This window comes from Oreochromis niloticus, linkage group LG11 (genome assembly GCF_001858045.2).
Source record: "Oreochromis niloticus isolate F11D_XX linkage group LG11, O_niloticus_UMD_NMBU, whole genome shotgun sequence".
In the NCBI taxonomy this organism is placed as follows: domain Eukaryota; kingdom Metazoa; phylum Chordata; class Actinopteri; order Cichliformes; family Cichlidae; genus Oreochromis; species Oreochromis niloticus.
The window spans coordinates 371,157-393,912 of NC_031976.2; the positions used below are offsets into that span (position 1 = coordinate 371,157).

Genomic DNA, 22,756 nt, shown 5'->3' on the forward strand with positions numbered 1-22,756 from the left:
GTACTATACTGTGTATAGTATACAGATGTACTATACTGTGTATAGTATACAGATGTACTATACTGTATGTGGTATACAGATGTACTATACTGTATGTGGTATACAGATGTACTATACTGTGTATAGTATACAGATGTACTATACTGTATGTGGTATACAGATGTACTATACTGTATGTGGTATACAGATGTACTATACTGTGTATAGTATATAGATGTAGTATAGTACCATGTGTGCATGCTCTCACATCACCAAACCACACTGTGAATGTGTTAAACCTCAAAGATGTCTTAAAGCAAGTCTAAGGAAAGTTAGAGAACCACATGTGTGTGCTGTGGGGGAACCACATCCAAACTGGATTAGAAAATGCAATCAAGGTGGATTAATTATGGATGGCGGGCTGTTCAGTTCTGCCTCATCTTTGCATGCCTGTGCTTAGACGCTGTCAAGTCAGGAGAATCAAAGGATTTTGAGTGAAAGCAGTAATGGCATGTGTACTGGAATGACAACAGCACTGCTCACCTGCTACCATCAGATGTCTGAAAATACCAGACAAAACCTTCATCTGACATCTCTAACTATATCTTTCCCAGGTGTTTGGACAAACCTTACCGTCTGAGTCGTGGATTAAAAGACATGAAACAGTTTAGGAGAGTGGGGTGTGATGTGCTAAATGATTATTTTACTATCATTAAAGATAAATGAATCACTCCACTCCATATATACTCATAATAAATTTTCCAACAGTCGCCTTTGATTACGTCAGCTGCAGGGAAAAAAAGGCTGTGAAACATCTGCTTGAAGTGTCTAGGTTTACTGACGGAAGATCTGAGTGTTAGACGAAAACAGTATGATTAAGAGTGCAACCCCCAGCCCTGATTACGATAATAATGTACATTACACTGACTTTAACTCAGAATTTAAGAAGAGGCACAGGTTTACAGACTGTTACTGAAATCTGTGGGCAGCACAGAAAACTATTTCATGTTGAATTTAAATGTTTTGTCATCGAAAACTGTACCAGTCCATGCTCCAAACTCCATGTCAAGGGACTCTTCTACATGTAAATGTTAATTCAGTAACCAAATCAGGATAATTGGCAAACCTTCTGGAGGAAACCTGGTCTTGTTAGGAGAGACGGCATCCATCCCACTTTGGATGGAGCAGCTCTCATTTCTAGAAATGTGGACAAATTTATTAAACCCCCCAAAATATGACTATCCAGAGTTGGGACCAGGAAGCAGAGTTGCAGTCTTACACGCCTCTCTGCAGCTTCTCTCCTCCTGTTATCGGGCTTTGGGGATAACAAAAAGTCTTTTTTTTGCTAAAAACCACCAAAAAACGACTTGAACATAGTCCTTATAGTGCGGCTCCGGGTGGTTTGGGCAAATAAATTAGAAGTATTTATCTGAAGTGTATTTTATTTGTGTTTAGTTCTTTTTTTAACTTGTAGTAAAGGTAAAATACATATTTAGGCAGAATTTTGCAAATATCTATTTTTTTTAGCAGCATAGTGCTTTTTTTCCCCAATTACTTTTTAAGAGTCAGGTCAAGGCTCCAACAGCCCAAAGGCGATATAAGGGTGGCGGCTGAGAACAGTTTTTGTTTGCTACATGGATCATTTTAGTTCAGCTGGGTGTCTTTGCTTTTGTTATATTTCTTTAAGAGTTTAAATTAAATAAAATGTAATTTTCTCTGTAGCACTTCATGGATTACATAAGCAACACACCTTAGTTGCTGTGGATTCTTTTAAAAAGCAGTTAAAATCTTTTCTGTTCAAACAAGCCTTTTGTTGATCTACGTATTTTATATTCTTTACATTATTTACATTTGATCTTTTACATTGTGTATAATGTCTATTGATTGTATTGTTTATTTTAATATTTGTGTACAGCGCTTTGTGACTGCCTGTCTGTGAAAAGCGCTTAATAAATAAACTTTACTTACTTACTTTAGTTGTTTACACAAAGCACAAAGGTAAAAAAAACAATATATACAGTGTTATCTTCATTTTAGATTTCAAAAAGTATTTGCGGCTCCCAGTGTTTTCTTTTGCGTGGAAACCGGGTCCAAGTGGCTCTTTGGGTGTTAAAGGTTGCTGACCCCTGGCCTATACCAACACAGAGCAGAGCAGCCACCTGAACACTACTCCAGCAGAGGTTGATTATCTTGTAATAATTTTACCTTCTCACTACGTACGACTCTGGATACTGTAGCTCCCGCTAGACCTCAGTGCTGCGTTCGATACTGTCGACCATAATATCCTATTAGAGCGATTAGAACATGCTGTAGGTATTACAGGTACTGCGCTGCAGTGGTTTGTATCATATCTATCTAATAGACTCCAATTTGTACATGTAAATGGAGAGTCCTCTTCACACACTAAGGTCAATTATGGAGTTCCACAGGGTTCAGTGCTAGGACCAATTCTGTTTACATTATACATGCTTCCCTTAGGCAGCATCATTAGAAGACATAGCATACATTTTCACTGCTATGCAGATGACACGCAGCTCTATCTATCCATGAAGCCAGGTAACACACACCAATTAGTGAAACTGCAGGAAGGTCTTAAAGACATAAAGACCTGGATGGCCGCTAACTTTCTGCTTCTTAATTCAGATCAAACTGAGGTTATTGTACTCGGCCCTGAAAATCTTAGAAATATGGTATCTAAGCAGATTCTTACTCTGGATGGCATTACCTTGGCCTCCAGTAATGCTGTGAGGAACCTTGGAGTCATTTTTGACCAGGACATGTCCTTCAATGCACATATTAAACAAATATGTAAGACTGCTTTCTTCCATTTGTGCAATTCCCCAGTGAGAGAGTCCCCCCAATCACCTGCTACCATAACATGGATGGTGCTGACTCCTGACTCAAATCAGAAAATTAGTCTGGATATAACCAATCTTGAGGAAAGATGTATTTTCAGTGATTAGTAGAAAGATGTGGGCATCACGCATTTGCATGCCTACTTTGGGATCATAATCCTTTTTGGTGGGAGTTGACCAAGAGTTTATGGGATACTGAGACTTTTTCATAGAGTCACGAGACTGGAAGAAGGTATTATGAACTGATGAATCAAAATTTGAAATCTTTGGTTCATCACGCAGGATCTTTGTACGCCGTCGAGTAGGCGAAAGGATGGTTCCACTGTGTGTGGCATCAACTGTCAAACACCATGCAGCCCCCACGCACGGCGTCGACACATTAACTTGCTAATAGAGATTTGCCGCATTAATGCGGTTATGGTGTTAAGGTCATTTTAATGAGATTAACGCTGACAGCACTATTTATAAAGTAAAATTTTATTTCAGACTTGTTTTTAAAACCTCAAATATGTCATGGGTTAATTTGGCCCGAGGGAAAACAGAGGGGGCCAAAGGTGAAACCATACGAGGGTTAAGAGGGTCGCTGACCCACTACTGATCATGTTGTCATCACATGAGCCAAGGTGTGACAAAGGGCGCGGATCATTACCACTGGAGGTTTCGGGTGAAACCATTATGAGATCATGTGACCTACTGAGATTACCAAGATGTGAATGGGAATTGAGGTGCCTGGGAAGGGATCTCAGGACTGGCAGCAGGATAGGTTGTGCTGTAAGCCCCGCCCTCTGTTCAAAGTTGGTTGTTCACAGTGGACATAAATGGCCTCTTTGAGTCCCCTTTCAAACCGTCTGTCCTCTCTGTGCAAAAATTGAATACTGGCATCTTTTCTTTGCCAAAACCGACTAACGTTTAAATACCTGGGACAGCATTTGTTTTTACAAATGAACCAGATTCTTCGATGAGAGCTGAAATGTCTTCAAGAAGCTGAAAGAAGTCCAGCTGCTGTCTTTCCAAGCTGCTTAGACTACCATGACCTGGATGACTGAGAACCTACACAGACTTTAAACTCACTGCCTTGTTGTAATTTTCGTATGCACGGCAGCTACATGAGAGACTAGTGCACTGCTGCTGATTGTTCAGCATCTAGAACGTCTTTACAAAGCCTTCAGTGTTTCCATTAGGATAAAAATTTGCATCAGCAATGCATGAACTCACTTTTTCAGATATAAATAGCTTCCAGCCTGTTGGAGGAGGGAGGAGAATCTGCACTATAATATGAATCTGGAGAAAACTACAATGTCTGTTTAAATATACTCCGTTCATTAAGAAAAACATTTAAATGAGCCATAATGCCAGTTCGTCGAGTATCAGGCAGCAGAATGATATGCAGTACGAAGTGGAGGGGGGGGGCATTCATTACTTATGCCTTTCAACCAGCCCACACTCTCCTTCAGCTGCTAAAGAGCAAAGCTTTCTGTGTTCCTTAATCCTTATCCCTCTACAGACCTTTTCCCTGCGGGAGCATGTCATTTTTTTCAGAATGTGTTAGCAGCCTGAGTGAATTCCTACCAATTAGCAGCTTAGGCCATGTGTGTGTGTCAATACTGGTCTCCGTATCCAAGTTTCAGCGGCGTTCTGCTGTAAATCAGCAAGCAGAAGTAGCAGTTTCTGTACATGTTTGACTGGCACTCGCTCTAACTCAGCACACTCAGTACATATCTATTTGGACCAATTAGGAAGGCTTTTACCATGGTGGCAAGTGCAGGATATGGAGACCCTGATTCATTCGCTGAAAAGCACCTTAATAAATTCCTCACTTTTAATGTTTCACACTGTTAAAAGGAATGCCAGCCCCGATTCCCATTACAGCTTTCAATAAATGACAAACGGCAGCGGTGTAAACTGGAAGGAAGCGGCAGCGGCAGACTTTTCAGCTTGCCTTTCAAAGCCATCCTAATAGCAAATAAAGACTTATTAGGCATTGTGTGCTGGCGCTTCAGCAGCGAGGCACTTTGTTCCACAGTTGCCCAGGCTTAAGTTAATGAATAGAGCCGCTGCTTGACTGAGGCTAATTCACATCGCTCAGGAGAAGAGCTTCCATATCGATATAGATCAGTTACACAGGAACTCTGAAGGAGGAAAAGAAATCTGCCAGAGAGAAACTCTGAGGGGGGGCAGGGATGTCCCATTTAAAGAGTGAAGCAGGGACACGATTCAGAAATAACTCGACATTTGATTCAAGTCAACAAACGTGTAACTTTGTGTTTTATTCAAAGGCTGACGCGTCTAAATACTTCACAGTAATTAACAGAACAACTAAATGACTCCATTCAATTCAATCTTATTTATTTAGAGCCAACACACAACAACAGGGAGCTGAAGGTTTGCATAAAGTTTAGACCTTGATGGATTATTGCTTCACTACACCTTAATGCAGCCGCTCCCGTCGCTGCTGGTCTCAGTTTTGTGAAAGTGAAAACCACACTCAGCAGGATTGAGGAGGTAAATCCCATTTCATAACGCTTTGCCTTAAGACGCTCCTGGGTAGTTTTCACAGCGTGTTTTCACTCATTATCTGCCTGCACTGGGAAGAGCTGTTCATCTGATTTGCAGCATTGCACTAAATCTGAGCTTAAGGTAGAACTTCAAAAGTCATACCATCAACACACACTACAGCACCATTCCCACTGCCACACTTACTACACTACGCCTCTACCACACCTGATCAGTAACGTGGTCTTCTAGCTCATCAGTGGTGTCCTTCCTTCTGCTGACTATCTTATTCAGCTGCACGTTCATCCTATGTTCATCTGTCTAAGCAGTCGAAAAGTCTTCTTTTGTTGATGAAGCAGGGTGAGACAGCACGTGGTGACTGAAGCAGATTGTATTGGGCATGTAGATGAAGGGAAGAAAGGTGATGATGGTGATGATGATGGGGAGGTAGGTGTGAGGAAGAGAAGAACTGAAGGACAGACGACAATGAACTTTGTGAAAATGACAGAAAAGACTGTGGAAAACATGTACTTCAAGAAGAGGGAAGAACACAGGGCGATGCACACAGGTGGACAACATCTATATCAGAAGGTATAATCTGAGAGATCAGGGGAGAGTGTAGCTGGGCAACAGTGGATGCTAGTCTGTATAACTGTGGGGCGGTCGTGGCTCAAGAGTTTGCAGTTCGTCTTGTAATCGGAAGGTTGCCGGTTCGAGCCCCGGCTCTGACAGTCTCAGCCGTTGTGTCCTTGGGCAAGGCACTTCACCTACCGCCTTCTGGTGGTGGTCAGAGGGCCCGGTGGCGCCAGTGTCCGGCAGCCTCGCCTCTGTCAGTGCACCCCAGGGCGGCTGTGGCTACAATGTAGCTTACCATCACCAGTGTGTGAATGTGTGTGTGACTGTAGTGTGAAGCGCTTTGGGGTCCTTAGGGACTAGTAAGGCGCTGTACACATACAGGCCATTTACCATAATAACTGTGGAAGCCAAAGTCATTGTACAAGAAGACGAAGCAAGCCATGGTGAGAACGAGGATTAAATGGTGAAAGCTGAAGAAAGATGGTGCACAGAGTTCAGGGAGGAGTGAAGGCTCTGGGGCAGTGAGGGAGATGGAGGGAGTAGACAGGCGTACTGGGAGGCTGGACATACAGTCAAGAGTGTGTTGGGTGGCAAAGGAGACTGGACACTAAGACTTCTGTCACCTGGTTAGTCAGAGGCGAAGCTGGAAAGGATGTGCAGCACAGCTGGCTAAGGAGCCTGAAATGTGACAACAAGTGAAGGAAGTGTGTGTAGAAAGAAAGGAGATGAGGAGCTGATGGATGTAGAGCCTGAGAGAGACGGGGAGGACAGATGAAGGACAGTTAGTTGGAGATGAGACTGTTTAACATAATCCTGGAGAGAACAAGAGGGATGAAAATGAAGAGCAACACCATGAAACTACGCATCGTTCCACTTCCTGTGCCTGTCACACAGCGGTGCGGTAGCTCGATTCATTTCTAACATTTACATAGTGACTACTTTTGTAGTTGTGTGCTTTATCAGAGCACACGCTGTCTCTAACAGACAACACCCATCAAGGAAAAAGGACATTACAAACTGTGGGCTAAGGACACACACAAGTAATTCACATCAGGAGTGACGACACTCAGCTGTGTCAATTAGAGGTCACCAAATGTAATTTTGCTCATACACGTGGGGACTAGTTTTCCTTTGAACCTGAGGAGTCACATGATTAGCTGCATGCTAAAGTGCTGGCCTTGTTCACAGAGAGGCGTCCATCAGTCTTTAGATGGAGCAGCTCGCTCTCTGCGTGAATATGTTGAACCTGTGACCACCAGAGCTGGGACCAGAAGACCTGCAGCGCTGTCCTCTCGTCACCCCCCAATCCTCCCAATCCCAGACAATCAAAGAACCAATAGAAGAGGATTATAAAACCTTCAACTGTACCTACAAGGAAACCAATACATGTGGACAACTGAACATTAGGTGGCCCTTGTCCCTATGAGTCAGTGATTTTATGATTAATAATAAGGGAACCTGCTCACAGCACGATGAACACGTTGGTTTATTTCCTGTCAGAGTCCTCTTAGCTTTGTTTATCATAACTAACAAAGACAAATCATAGCTTTGTTTGTGGTTATTATTCAGAATGTCTTATTTCTCAGACTTTTTATTCAATTTCGTGCTCAGTTCTGATTAAATAATTATAATAAAATGGTGAAAAGTACAAATGATCTTATTGGCTTGTCAGCGGACTCATCTCTGTGACTGTCCCGCTGCACCTCAGTGCAGCATTTATACCTTTGTTACTCATCTCTGTCACTGCCTGTGCATTTATACATCACTGCTGTGTTGAGTCATTATTAATGAATCAGCTCTTTCTTCAGGGGTGTCTATTTTATCCATCCTCTTGCTGCTCTCTTCTCCTTACGCTCAGCCCTCTGGCCACAGCAGATGGCTGTGCCTGCTTGAGGTTACTTCCTTTTAAAAGGGAGTTTTTCCTTCCTACTGCCACAAAGTGCTTGCTCTGATGGGGTTTCTCCTGTTCTGTAAGGTAAAGTCTGTTCTATGTAAAAGACTTTATTCACAAAATTGAGTTGAAGATAAGGATAGAAGTGACAATCAGTGAAGAGGAGTATGGCGTTATGGCAAGAAAGAGCCCTGCAGATGCAGACTGCAGGAGGAAGCTGGGAGTGGCACAGCACTACATGAGGCTGGTGCAGTACATGTATGAGGACAGCGGCGAGGTGTGCAGCAGACGTTACAGACGGGTGTGGGATGGGGTTGGATTATATCTGGGAATCTGCTCTGAGCTGCTTCTTGTTGCAGAAACACAGAGTGTAACCTGAACGGAGGAATGCACAGTCACACTGTGGCAACCTGTTCTGTTTCTGTGACTAATGAAAGGATTAGTGGTGAAGTGCTGAAAGACACACTGAGGAAGATTGAAGCTGACAGCTACTGAAGTACTGCCAGTGCCAACACACACACACACACACACACACACACACACACACACACACACACACACACACACACACACACAGGAGCAAGTATGGTCAACTATGATGACAAAAGCCACAATTTTGATGTGATTAAAGCATCCATGCATCAGTTAGTCACACACAGGACACACATGCTTTCATCACAACTATCAGTCCCATTTATGATTACAGCCATTGCAGCGTGAATGACATGAAGGATAACAATGGTAACAGTTACACTCATTTTCTGGATTCATGGATGTTCCACGTTGGTGTCGTCATGGACAGACTGCAGACTGGAGAAGCCGACGTGATCTTCTGCTGCGTCTTCAGCAGGATCAGAGCAGAGCTTTCTATGAATGTGGACTCTGATGAAGTCCTGCTCCTCTCTAAGGCACAGATCTAACTCAGCTGCAGGTTCTCCAGCCTGCTGCTCTCTCTTGTTTGGCCTAATGGTGACTGGGTAAAGTCTGCTGGAGGCTGGGAACGTACCAGTGTGAGTGTGGGTTTGTCCATCAAGCTGCCACTCAGGCTGACTGATCATTGTGCCGGCTGACAGCTGGCTGAGTGCTACAGTGCTTTCATTTAGACTGAACATCAGTCACTGGCTGCTACAGTCACATGATCTCCTGGGCATCAGCAACATCTCCTGGCAGCTTAGCAGACACACAAACAGTTCCTGTGGTTCATACTCAGGTACTTGATGAAGTACAGCAGTTATTTCATCAAGTCTAAGGACCTCAGGGCGCTACATCTCACTCAAACGTGCCACCTGAGACGCTGTGTAGAGACAGCACAGGCGTATTTTATTAACAGCATTCCTAAAACCATTCAACTTTTCCAAGGCAGGATTTTCCCAGGCTCAGGAGGATGGAGCCTTTCTGAGCTGTGACAAGGAAGGAAAGGTACAAACCCGGGTAGACCCAGGCTAACTCCTACAGACAGATGGCCACTCAACATTCGATCACCAGCTAACCAAACTTCATGAATGTCTCTGAACAGTGGGAGGAAGCCAGAGTACCTCCAGCCTTTACTTTCAGGAAAAGGTGACACTCACCTGTTTGGGCATGTTTATTAAGAAGAAACTCAAATCATTGGAATCATACACTCAAAAATAAACCTGTGTCTATAATTATAAGAATAATATCAGTCAGTCACTGGTTTGATACCACAGCTGGTAATAAAAGGGCCAGCAGTCTGCAGTGGATACCTCACAAAATCAAAGCTTTAGCTGAAGCTTTAGAGAAAAGCTGAGTGGAAGAAGGTGATTACAGACACAAGACAGGAGGAAATGCCGGGAAAGTAAACAGTGTGAACTTAAGCTGGAGATAGACCAGTTCACCCAGTCTGAACTGAAAGAAGATAGAAGTGACCTGGAGTACAGCTGTGACTGTGGCTGCTGTGGAAGGACCTGTGGTATACATATGTTGGGACATGTGCTCACCTTAAGGTGGAGGTGGGGGGGTATTCAAAACTCCACAGAATTTCCAGTAAGCATTGTGGTCATACACACACACACACACACACACACACACACACTAATCCTAAACTTAACCCTGACACTAAAGCCACACTGTGAGCCTCAAACATGCCTTCAGACCTGTGGGGGCGGGGATTTTGTCCCCATAGGTGACTGTTGGTCCCCTCAAACATCGAACAACACAGCAGCTCCTACCTCGTCTAATTCAGAGATGTAGACGGGCTTTTCTTCAAACCCAACAGGCATGGGCTCATTGGGTGGGATCTCCACTTCTTCGTACATCTTACAGTTTTCTCTGCGGATTCCCTCGGGCAGCAGCATCTGTACGTTAGCGACCAAACAGAAGAAAAGGTTTGACACAATATCTCAGAGACACAAAACATTTAACAGGAATGAAGAACTTTATGTCTGATTACATGTGAGCACTATAAATCTGAAGCAATACGTTTAGTTTCCTAACTGCACATTACAATGAGCAGGGTGTACTTGGTATTTGGAGTTACAGATGAACAGCACAGAGTAGCCTGGGTCCATAAAACAACACAGGATGTAGGTCCACAGAACAAAACGCCTCTCTGAGCCCACACTGGGTCTGTAGCATGTTCTCCCCTCTCTATGTAACTACAGACCCTAACATAAACACGTTTATACTGTCAATGATAAAAAAATCTCTTTATAATAAAGACTAAATATGAACATTACATAAAACAGATAAAGTCAATGCTTATACATTTATTCCACATATAAATCAGTCAAGTGCGACAAAAAGCTCCCCCCTGACCATCTCCAGTAACTGTCACATGTGTAATGAAGCCACACAAACACTGTGGAAGCGTCTGACTTACAGGCCCTCCAAGCACACAGAGGCGTTCAAGCTGAATATCTCAAGTTCATGAGTACACAAGCTCGTCTTTCAAACCTCTGTAAGTTCTCTTAAAGCAACTTTACATGACTAACACTAGAGCTCCCTCATCTCTGACCATCATCAGTGAACCAACTTCCTGTCTGTGCAGAGGAACAGCACTCCTCCACCAGCTGAGGGAGGAAACATGCTTTATGAAGCAGTCAGCTGCTTCTGTCATATGAAACGTTTCCTTCTGCCCGACAGGTGAAGCTGATCGCTGAGCCTTTTGTTCCAGATGTTCTTCAGGTTTAATCACTTTTCTCATACATGTTCATTCATTTACAGAGCAGGAGAAGCCAGCCTGTGATTAAGGACCAGTGCTGCTACACAGACACATATGTCCTGAGCCCAGTGGTTATTTCCTGTGATGGTTCTCAGCACTGTGTTGTGGCCACAGACCCACGCTGTGAGATGGTCACACCGTGTTTCTTCTCTGTGATTCGTTCAGCAGCCTGACAGCCACTAAAGTGATTCTACACTCTGACACGGGCTCAGATTTTGTTAGAGCCATCTCCCACAGTGTAAAATGCAATGAAGCAGCAAGAATGATGTTATCACACAATGTTAAGATGGGATTATCCCCGCTGCACAGATAAATGATTTAACCTTCCTCCAGAACAGTAAGAAAAGGAAAAATGAAGCACAGAGCATGCGCACTTTAAACCTGTGGGTCATGTCACACATCAGAGGCAGAGAGTGCAGCACAGTAAAACAGAGCCTCACCCTGGCTCCTCCCACAAACGCAGCTGTCTTTGTGGCCTCTGCGAGGTTGTCGTAGACGTTGGGATATCGGATCCGCTCGTAGACTCTGTCTCTGCTCAGCACAGGTTCATAGCGTGCAGTCAGCAGGGCCTGCTCTCTGCACCAAGGCACACGTGAAACAGTAAGACGGGACAGTAAACAGAGCTTTAACATTTAAATTGGCACAGTGTCAGATCCACGGCACAGCCCTCATCTTGATCCACAGCTGTGGAAATAAACCGCGCTGTGATGGATGAGCCCAGTGAAGAGGCAAAGATGTGAGGCTTTATAAAGTGGCTTACCTCTCTGCTAATCTTTGTCTTCACACTGCGCTGGATCTGCACACGCTAACATTTTAATTAAACAGACCGCTGCTCGTTTTTTTACCCTCTGAAATTAAACTTTTGGAAGAATCTTCCAGCACCCCCCCTTCCCCCCCCTCGTACCACCCCCAACAGAAAAGCAGCTTTGCTTTTGTTTGAAGCTGTCATGAAAAATGCACGAGGCTGTCGGTCACACACACCTGAGAGCACAGGTGGGCACACAACAAAGACACACAAACACTAAGATGTGTTTTGTAGAGACGACATACCGCTGGGCTCTCATCTCTCTGGGGTCAAAGGTCAGGAGAGCATCCGTAGAGTCACCCTCATCGCCTCCTTTGAATCTCCTTCTCTCTTTCTTCTCCTCCCTTCGGTACATCTTTAGCATTTGTTTCTCCTGCTCTGATTGGATGGTCACCTGGCACCCGTAGGTGGGCTTGGTCACTTCGGCGCTGACCTTGAGGCTGAGATCTGAAGGAAAAAGACGTACACAGCTCATCGTTAGTTCTCAGCAGCACGCTGAAGTCAGGTAGGAATACTTTATTAGTCCGTGGTGACAGATCTATCTGGCAGTGCACACGTTAAGCTTGGCCGCTGCAGCCTCCCTGTTTGAGACACAACAGCTCAATAAAAGGCAGAATTGCTCTTGAAAACAGATGAGATCTCATGATTGCACCACGGCCCAGGCTGATTGACTGAATGATTTCTTTTTTATCTCACCTAGCGGCTCTACCTGCTGCACAGCCTCCCTGCACTCTAACAGCTCCCCTCTTCCTGTCACTCTCACCCTCCCACCTCCTTTAACTCTGTCATCCTCCATGCACCATTCCCCGTCCTTTATTGGCCCTCTCTCTGGGAGCTATTGTGCCTCGTTATATGTCTCTAACAGTGACTCCAGATTTCGAGGACTCTCATTTCCCGAGCAATCACAGTGCTATAATTGTGCTGAAGAGCGTCACCGAGACAGATCAGGGTGTTTCACACATTACAAACAGTGGCGCTTATGATCATTACCAGTTTTTGGGTTTGGTGATACTGTATAGTAGCTCTGACATGCACAGCCTGATTCATGGATGAATGGGTGAAAAAGCTAAATACAGTCTGATTTTACATTTCTAATGAAATTCTCCTTTGAAACAGTGTCAAAGCAGGACGAGTCGTTTAGACTCACACATTTTGTTGTTTTTGAAGGACTGAGTTTGAGTTTGCTGTATGTGTTAGCGAACTCAAAGCCACTGTTAAGACAGACCTACAGACGTCTGATTAACTACTGCAGGAGAGACCATGACTTCATCGTTCATAAAAACATTCAAATCATTTTCATTTCTGAGCTGTTAGAGTGTAAATCAAAGTTTTGGGTCTGTGGCTTCCCCGTGTCCTCGTGTGTGTCCTCTGGGTACTGATTATATCAACTAGTGAGTCTGAGTAGTCCATGCATTCAATTCAATTCAATTTTATTTATATAGCGCCAAATCACAACAAAAGTCGCCTCAAGGCGCTTTATATTGTACAGTAGATCGCACAATAATAAATACAGAGGAAAAACTCAACAATCATATGACCCCCTATGAGCAAGCACTTTGGCGACAGTGGGAAGGAAAAACTCCCTTTTAACAGGAAGAAACCTCCGGCAGAACCAGGCTCAGGGAGGGGCGGGGCCATCTGCTGCGACCGGTTGGGGTGAAAGAAGGAAAACAGGATAAAGACATGCTGTGGAAGAGAGACAGAGATTAATAACAGATATGATTCGATGCAGAGAGGTCTATTAACACATAGTGAGTGAGAAAGGTGACTGGAAAGGAAAAACTCAATGCATCATGGGAATCCCCGGCAGCCTACGTCTATTGCAGCATAACTAAGGGAGGATTCAGGGTCACCTGGTCCAGCCCTAACTATATGCTTTAGCAAAAAGGAAAGTTTGAAGCCTAATCTTGAAAGTAGAGATAGTGTCTGTCTCCCGAATCCAAACTGGAAGCTGGTTCCACAGAAGAGGGGCCTGAAAACTGAAGGCTCTGCCTCCCATTCTACTTTTAAATACTCTAGGAACAACAAGTAGGCCTGCAGTGCGAGAGCGAAGTGCTCTAATAGGGTGATATGGTACTACAAGGTCATTAAGATAAGATGGGGCCTGATTATTTAAGACCTTGTGTGTGAGGAGCAGGATTTTGAATTCAATTCTGGATTTAACAGGAAGCCAATGAAGGGAAGCCAAAACAGGAGAAATCTGCTCTCTCTTTCTAGTCCCTGTCAGGACTCTTGCTGCAGCATTTTGGATCAGCTGAAGGCTTTTCAGCGAGTTTTTAGGACATCCTGATAATAATGAATGACAGTAGTCCAGCCTGGAAGTAATAAATGCATGAACTAGTTTTTCAGCATCACTCTGAGACAGGATATTTCTAACTTTAGAGATGTTGCACAAATGGAAGAAAGCAGTCTTACATATTTGTTTAATATGTGCGTTGAAGGACATGTCCTGGTCAAAAATGACTCCAAGGTTCCTCACAGCATTACTGGAGGCCAAGGTAATGCCATCCAGAGTAAGAATCTGCTTAGATACCATATTTCTAAGATTTTCAGGGTCGAGTACAATAACCTCAGTTTGATCTGAATTAAGAAGCAAAAGTTAGCGGCCATCCAGGTCTTTATGTCTTTAAGACATTCCTGCAGTTTAACTAATTGGTGTGTGTTACCTGGCTTCATGGATAGATAGAGCTGGGTGTCATCTGCATAGCAGTGAAAATTTATGCTATGTCTTCTAATGATGCTGCCTAAGGGAAGCATGTATAATGTAAACAGAATTGGTCCTAGCACTGAACCCTGTGGAACACCATAATTGACCTTAGTGTGTGAAGAGGACTCTCCATTTACATGTACAAATTGGAGTCTATTAGATAGATATGATACAAACCACTGCAGTGCAGTACCTGTAATACATGCATGTGAGCTACACACAGTTCTGTATGAATGTAAAGTCTCCCTGGTCTTAGTAAAGTCATATAGATTTGTATTTATCAGAACAGGAGAGACTAAGACATTACCCAGACCTACCACATGGACATGAGATAATGAGTGGAAACCTAATATGTGTAATGGAATTTCTTTCACCTATGTGTTAATCACGTTATTGTAATGCCTTGGTGATTTTAGCATGTCTGACACTCATACTCAAGACAAATGGTAGGGGGTGTAGTAAGGATGTTGGGGGAAACAGGAACTCCAGAGGACCAGTCTTTTGTCTCTGCAAGGACTCTGGGAGGTAGCAAGGGAGTGTGAACCTTAAGGTGTGAAACAGCTGTGTACTGCCTTTAGTTCCTGGAGAAGGTATTTAACTGAGAGCCATGCTAGGCTCAGTGAGACTCTGCTGACCCTGCCCCGTGGTCATGCAGGCTCTCCACCAAGCTTGGTTTTCTGTTCTGTGTGTTTTGATTAAAGAATGTTGGCTACCGCTCACCGCTCATCTGCAGGCTTTATTTAGTGGAAAACTTCCACAACAGAATGGCGCTGCGAGCAGGATGGTCCGTGTGGTCGCTGAACAACGGTTCCGTGGACGGGCTGATCACCCCTGAGGAAAAAGGTACCTTTGTCCTACCGGCTGTTGAAGCAAAGGAAATGGAGGAGTCACGGAGCCGCGTGTTTCAGCCACCACCGAGACCATCGATTTTGAGGGGACTCCTGCAGATGGGTGAGTGATAGCTAACTTGTAACAAGTCACGAGAGTTTTGTGTCTGGCCGAAGAATTGAGCGTGTTGCAGCCTTCGGGGAGCCCAAGAAGGTGTGTTACGACCTTTCAGGGCAAGAGCTCCGAGGGAGTCTTCGTGTAGAATCACGGAGAGTCTTCGTGTAGAATCACGGAGTGACATCCCTAGCGTCTTCTAAAAGATCCTAACTTCTTCAAAGGAGACTGGGGGTGGCGGTGTTCGTTCCTTGGTCCGTAGAAGGCAAGGAACCTCACGGGGGACGCCTCGTGTAGTAGGAAGAGAATCTAGATTCCAGGGGCAGTCAGCGGAGCCGGATTAGCGGCTCGAGAGGCGACTGCGGCAGACGTTCCACCAGGCGGCCAGGGACAAAACTCAATGTTTGACTGTATGGTAAGAACTGAGTAAATGTGTGCCGAATGGTTGTGTGGGAAAAGTTGATGTGTGTGTAAAACAAAAAAAAAAAAAAAAAAAAAAAAAAAAAACAGTGAAAAATGGGAACAAAAACAAGAAAAGGGAAAAAAAGAGAGAGGAGTGTAGAAATGTGTGTAAAAGTTGTTTCCAACTAGCGGGAGAGGGTGGTACTGCAGGCCACCAGCTCCCCTAGGATGGACACACAAGAATTTCGCAGACTTGTTGATGAAAATAAGCAAAAAAGGAAAATAAGCAAAAAATAGGAAGAGGGTTTGGTGATTTTCAATGTAGAACAACTACAATCTCTCTGGGTTTTTAAGAAAGGGGACTTCAGAACCAGAGAGGGGAGACGTGTTGTTTTAAGCAGTGATAAGAATGATCAACATGTCTCAGTGTGTCACTTGCAGGTGAAGAGCAGACCCTGATCAATTTTCCACGTGCAGCAGTCGGAAGAAAATTATAGGTTAACATCATTAAAAACACTCAAGCCAAGTTTTGGTTGAATGGTTTTACAGCTTAACTTCCATGTGTTTGTCACCCTGAGAACACAAGCTCAAAGAATCTCTCCCTGAAGACAAGAAATGCAGTTCCAGAACAACGAGGTGGATATCAGGAGCTCACAGCAGGGTCCTGAGCAGTGAAGAAAAGGTCCAGCAGCAGCAGCTGTGCAAGACAGCGACAGCAAGGAGAAAAATGGCATCATCATGACTGGATGGATGGATGTGCATTTCCAACGAGCTGCAACTTCACTGTGTGTGAATGGACCTTTGAAAAGACTGTCTGAGCTGGACATTTGCCACTTTTGGGGCAAGATGAGACAGTGGAGAACACAGGACGAAGCTGAAAGACAACTGACTCACTGGACTGCTGCAAGGGAGGAGAGATGAGATGAGACCACAGTGGAAGGAGCAGGGGAGAACATGGCTGTTTTTAGTGTGGGAAATGAAATTTGGGTTTAGGAAACTGGGAAGAAAAAATGACTGCCTTGCGTGGAGAATTGAAAAGTGTCTGGAGCACCGCAAAGAGGAGAGGTACACAAAATTACACAAACAGGAAAATGCATTAATCCTACTAACACAAACACACATGCAATGAAGCTCATGAAGACCAAATAGCATTTTAAGCATGCATTGCTGTTACCATCATCTTGTCCGGTTCACTTAGTGGGTTAAGAAGTGATACGTAGACTAGTGAACTAGTATTATTTTGGGGAAGGATGATTGAATCATAGCAGGGGTGAACAGAATGCTGCAGGGGGGTCAGATGAGTGGGGGCTAATAGATTATTGAGTTTCTTGTTTCTGATGTGTGGGGGAGGTCTTATCATGACACACATCTGGGTACACGGGGGAAAACAAAACTCATTATCTAATAGAATATTGCTGTGTGAGGTGTGTGACTGGTGGATGGAAGTTTTGGGGATTTAGCATTTTCCTTTGGTACCACTTTGAGCCTGCCAATTAGTTTTGTTTTGATCTATAATTCTAAGAGAGTATGCTTAGACAACTTCAAAAAAGAGGCCTTCATATTGTTTTGATTTTTAACAGTGCACTGAGATTTTTTTTTGTTTAGCAATTTTCTCTTTTAAAGCAGGCCTGCAAGATCGGGATCGAAAGCGCTACACAACATGTTGAACAATCGCAAGTGAGCTTCTCCAAAAATTAGAATGGGCTCGGGAGAAAGCCACTTATTTGGGACAATCAGAAAACAAGTCCCTGTCAAAAAGGATTCAGCGAGGTAATCCAGTCTAAATTAGTTTTCTTTTTTTTAAATGACGTCATTGCTGGCAGTAGAAACTTATTGCGTCACGAGGTTCTACTGTCAGCAAATAAAAAATGAGGACTGACTGGACTGACAAAAGCTTTTACTGACTTGACACCAGTATGCAAGATTGCACCTCCACCCAGAGTGACAAAAGGGTGGATGTATGTATGTTTCTTTTTACAGGAGCAGAAAGGTGACAGCAACAGGTTGCATGGGCTTTTGGGCCATGCTGGTTTAACCTTTTAATTGCCACTTTCTGTGTCTTTGAATTTACCAGCGGTGTGTTATTCATGACCTTGTATTGTTTACAGTGCAGAGGTCACTGTGAGAAAGTGTGCATACAGATGCGCTGCGCTAACATCTATTTTTCCACAGCAAAGGGTTAATCATATGATCTAATCACATGATTTACAGCAGGACACGCCGCTGGCTAATGTTTTACCTTTTCTTATGACAGGGCCTGGAGTGAAGCTACTCCAGGGGAGAATCCCTGGGAATTTTTAAGAGACAATGCACAACTTCATTGTGCATGTCTAATTGTGCTAAGCTGACATAGGGCAAAAGAGGGTTTTCTGTGGAAGCTTTCATTTTAAATTGCAGTGACCGTGACATGAGAGATATGGAAGGATTGATGCAGATACAGACCACGACCGGGAGAGAACGCTTCAACAGGACCAGTGAGAAGCAGGGACCATCTGCAGGACAGCAGACAAACGACAATGGGCTGCACCACTGGGCTTCCAAATGATTGTCACGAGGAGATTTTGAACAGTAAAATCTTAAATAAAATGAAAGAATTTCGCCGTTGACGTTGAGGAAGACAACTAAGGTGTACGACGTGCTCTGCCTTAAATCTACAGCCACGTTGGAACGGAAATTGAGGGATGGAGAGAGCATGCCAAGCTCCAAAAGTGACAGCGCAGAGGGAGACCAGCGTTGGAATTATGACTCTGTAAATGGCACAGACACCAGGAGCCATGATCGGGACATGAGAATGACCACCTAATGCTTTTTCACTTTGCCATGCAAAGTACTTTGACACTCTGGAGAAGACCTTTCCTCTGTATCATTGTTGTTGCCATTTGCATGTGAGAGCTTAGATTGGGGGGAAGATTAAAGATGAACAAAGGGTGGTGAGAGAACAGTGAAGTGAGGATACACAGTGTGAAACTCCTTTAAGTGTACAATAATGTTGATGTGATTACAGAATGTCAGGAAAGAAATTCTGGTATTAATGTGATTCTTGATTTAAGAACCAAAGGGTGGGATTGTAATGGAATTTCTTTCACCTATGTGTTAATCACGTTATTGTAATGCCTTGGTGATTTTAGCATGTCTGACACTCATACTCAAGACAAATGGTAGGGGGTGTAGTAGGATGTTGGGGGAAACAGGAACTCCAGAGGACCAGTCTTTTGTCTCTTCAAGGACTCTGGGAGGTAGCAAGGGAGTGTGAACCTTAAGGTGTGAAACAGCTGTGTACTGCCTTTAGTTCCTGGAGAAGGTATTTAACTGAGAGCCACACTACTCTCAGTGAGACTCTGCTGACCCTGCCCCGTGGTCATGCAGGCTCTCCACCAAGCTTGGTTTTCTGTTCTGTGTGTTTTGATTAAAAAATGTTGGCTACCGCTCACCGCTCATCTGCAGGCTTTATTTAAGTGGAAAAACTTCCACAACATATGTGTTTGCCTGCAACATTAGCATTTGTGCCAGTTAAACACTCCTGCAGCCACAGCAACTCAATGGAAACGTGACTGTGCAGGCCTCCAGTGGCTCAGCAGACATTCACGTTGTTTTCTTGCTGGGCTTGCTGACATGGAGAATGATGCAAACAGCCCTAAATCAGCCAAGCTCGTGTCTGCTCGCTGTCACACGGTCGTCTGTGAGCTTCTGTTCTGGTTATGGCCTCAGGACACTGTGTGAAAGCTTGTCAAGGCAACACGAGCATCATCGTCTTCTTTTTAAGGTAGAGCTGGGCGATAAAACGATAACGATATGTATTGTGAAATAACTTTTTCTCGATAGAAAAATTAAACTATTGCGATAGACCTCATCTCTCTTGTCCTCTTAAAAAAAGAAAAAAAAGAACAGCCAATCCAAATTAAGTAGCGCAGAGCCGAACCAATCACAGCCGCAGCGTCACGTCACGTGACTTGTTACGTACAGCACAAGCGCCAAGGCGCACGTGTATTTGTTTTTGCAGCTGTGCAGCCCGGGTAATGAAGGAAAGGAGTTTGCCGACTAGAGAAAAATCAACCGAGAGCGTGAGAATAGAATAGAATAGAATAGAATAGCCTTTATTGTCATTGTACAGGGTACAACGAAATTGGAGTGCCACTCCCTTGGTGCAAAAATACAATAATAAATATAAATGTAAAATATAAAAGGTGCAATAAAACAAACAATAGTAAGTACAATATATACAGGATAGCAGCATTAATATAATGACAGTAAGAATAGTAGCATAATAATTGACGGTGACAGTATGGAGTAGTTAAGCAGTTTCAATTGTTTTTGTGCTTATTTACTACGGTGATAGCTCTGGGAAAGAAGCTATCCCTGAATCTGTTTGTCCTGGTTTTATGTGACCTGTACCGTCGGCCTGATGGTAATAGTTCAAACACTTGATTGCTGGGGTGAGAATGGTCCTTGATGGTGAGCGAAGGTTACCGAAGAAAAAACCGATGATGGTTCCAATGCCGGAGAGCTTGTCAAACGGAAGGGCCACAGAAGTTCCGTAGTGTGAAGGTATTTCGGCTATTTCAAGTCTGACAAAAAACAGAGTAGCGCGCACTGTAAATTGTGCTGAAAGCAAGTCTGGAAATACAATAAAGCGGTGCATGCTCAGTCTCTGACTGAAAGCGCTGATTCGTCATTCGGCTTTTGTCAGACTAAAGTAACTGTTAAAACTGTTTGAAAAGCTAAGCTATACAACAAGGAGAGATTGAGAATTTCCTTTTAGTTCTCAGTTTATTTGATATTGACAAAAGTTAGTCAATTTTGTCTGTTCTTCTGTAAAACAAACTAAGATTTATTTTTAGAATTAATATTTTGTTTCTAAGTGGAATTGACAATTTAGTCTGTTTGTTTTTTCTGTTTTGAAACTTAAACGCTTTAGCGGCTGCCTTTTGTGTAGTTTGCAATATTTGCCTTTATTTATCTGAAACTGAAGTCTCATGTTCCTTAAGTACATCTGCCCTGTTGAACTTATTATGGGAAATAAATATTTAAATCAAAACAAGCTGCTGATTATTTCACATTTTACTTGTGAGCAACGGCACATTTAAATCTTACAAATATAGTTATTTGGCTTATATCGTGATATATATCGTTATCGCCTGAGATGAAAAAAACATATCGTGATATGAAAAAATCTTATATCGCCCAGCTCTACTTTAAGGTTGTCAGAGAGACAGCTTCCTACATCCTGTGGACACCTGCTGAACTACATCTGTACATACAAGCTTAAATCAAAGGCATTTGTACACAAAGTACACGCTGGCAGGCTACCTCTGGGTATGTACAGGTACTTGGACCTTTCCTTGCCTCGATGAGGTGTCACCATCTCAGCAACCAATGTTGGGAACATAATGTCCTTACTCAGCTTCAGGTTTCTCAAACCCAGAACAACATTAACCAGAACACGATGTTCCTATCAGCTGCATCTGATTATTGAAGCCTAAAACAGAAGGTTATCATTTGCATCCATGTTAAACCTAATCTGCTCTAGTAACAAGTTACTTTGTTATTAACCACCCTGCAAGCATCCAACTAGGACGTGAACCTCTGCCACGTTCTTTCCTTCCATTAAACACTGCAGCTTTGTAAACGTTAGCGCCCGGCAGGCAGTTTCCCCCCGTATTCCCCCCGTGTTCCTCCCGTGTTCCCCCGTATTCCCCCCGTGTTCCTCCCGTGTTCCTCCCGTGTACACGGAGACCGCAGGAACAGGCAGATGCTTCCACTGCCCACGGGAGCCTAGAATCAGCTCATCAAAGTGTGAGGGCATTAAAATGTACCACACTGGGTACGATTGCCTCAAATATTTCTTTCCAAAATTGGTCAAACACTTTCTGCATGTGTGGCCATCTTGTCTTTTAATGGTCCGTCTCACACGGTGCTGCCTCCGTCAGCCGCTGAAACGTGGAGAAGAGCCACCGAGAGAATCTGCTCTTTGATAAACATGCAAGTGCCAAACTGCAATTTAAAAAGCTAATCAGCAAGAGACAGGCATTCGCACTAAATCCCACTCTTCTTGATGGCATGCAAATAGTGGAAAATTTAATCAGCCTTTTTTAACCCCTCCTGATTTCACCCTCAGTTGTCAAGGCAACAGTAATCTCAAAAGCTGTCTGGCGAGTCCAATTTTCGACGCTGATCGGGACTTCTTCGAAATTGGCTGACGTGTGAAACAGCGTATGGGTGTGACCAAAATCACAACTGAAACGCCGTAAAACGAGTCACGTTTTCACGCTAACGAGGTGTTCTGTTACTGTCCAAGTACAGTGGCTTTACATCAGCCCACCAGTGGGTTCCAGTAACACCACCACTGTCCCAGCTGTGGGTTGGCAGCATTTCACCACAGCTTTGCTTTTTAACATTTACACTTCATCTAAATGTGACGTGACTGACAGATATTTTGCACACTTGCTGTCAGACTGTTATTGAACTGAAACTAACACATCTCTTCTCATGCAGTGTGTGAGAGTTAGTCTGAACTGTACTGTTAGGCTGTGCTGTCTCCACTGGTTCATATATGTGTATATTAATGGTGCCGTTTCAGTGAAACCATCTGCTGAGCATGAGCAGCATGCATCAGTGCCTTTTCTTCAAACCCATCAGTGTGAGAGACCAAGTTTAGTGAATGTGACAGCAGCAGGCGGTGTAGGCTCCTTTAAACCACAGCATCATCATGTAGGCTCCTCACACTGTCATCCTCTGACACTTTTAATTTCATTCATGAATCATTTTTCATTCACTTTTTGGTTTTCCATGTTTGAATTGTCACCATTGTACAGGCCAGAGCTGAAGTGTTGAAAGCTTTCCACACTCCTTCCTGACACGACTGCTGCAGTTTGGGGTCAAAATGACCATGATGAGAAGATGTGTTCACACAGAGCTCTGACGAATC

At 43.7% G+C, this 22,756-nt stretch overlaps 1 protein-coding gene across 7 annotated transcripts in view; it reads right to left on the reverse strand.

Moving 5' to 3' along the window:
• The window catches only part of ascc3 (activating signal cointegrator 1 complex subunit 3), a 146,431-nt gene that overhangs the window by 99,695 nt on the left and 23,980 nt on the right, over positions 1-22,756 (reverse strand). For all 7 annotated transcript variants that reach the window (XM_025911366.1, XM_005459407.4, XM_005459406.4 and 4 more), the window contains exons 6-8: positions 12,026-12,227; positions 11,416-11,551; positions 9,984-10,109 (exon numbers count right to left, since the gene is read on the reverse strand). In XM_025911366.1, the coding sequence (XP_025767151.1) occupies positions 9,984-10,109; positions 11,416-11,551; positions 12,026-12,227 (464 nt within the window). The remainder of the gene's footprint in view (positions 1-9,983; positions 10,110-11,415; positions 11,552-12,025; positions 12,228-22,756) is intronic.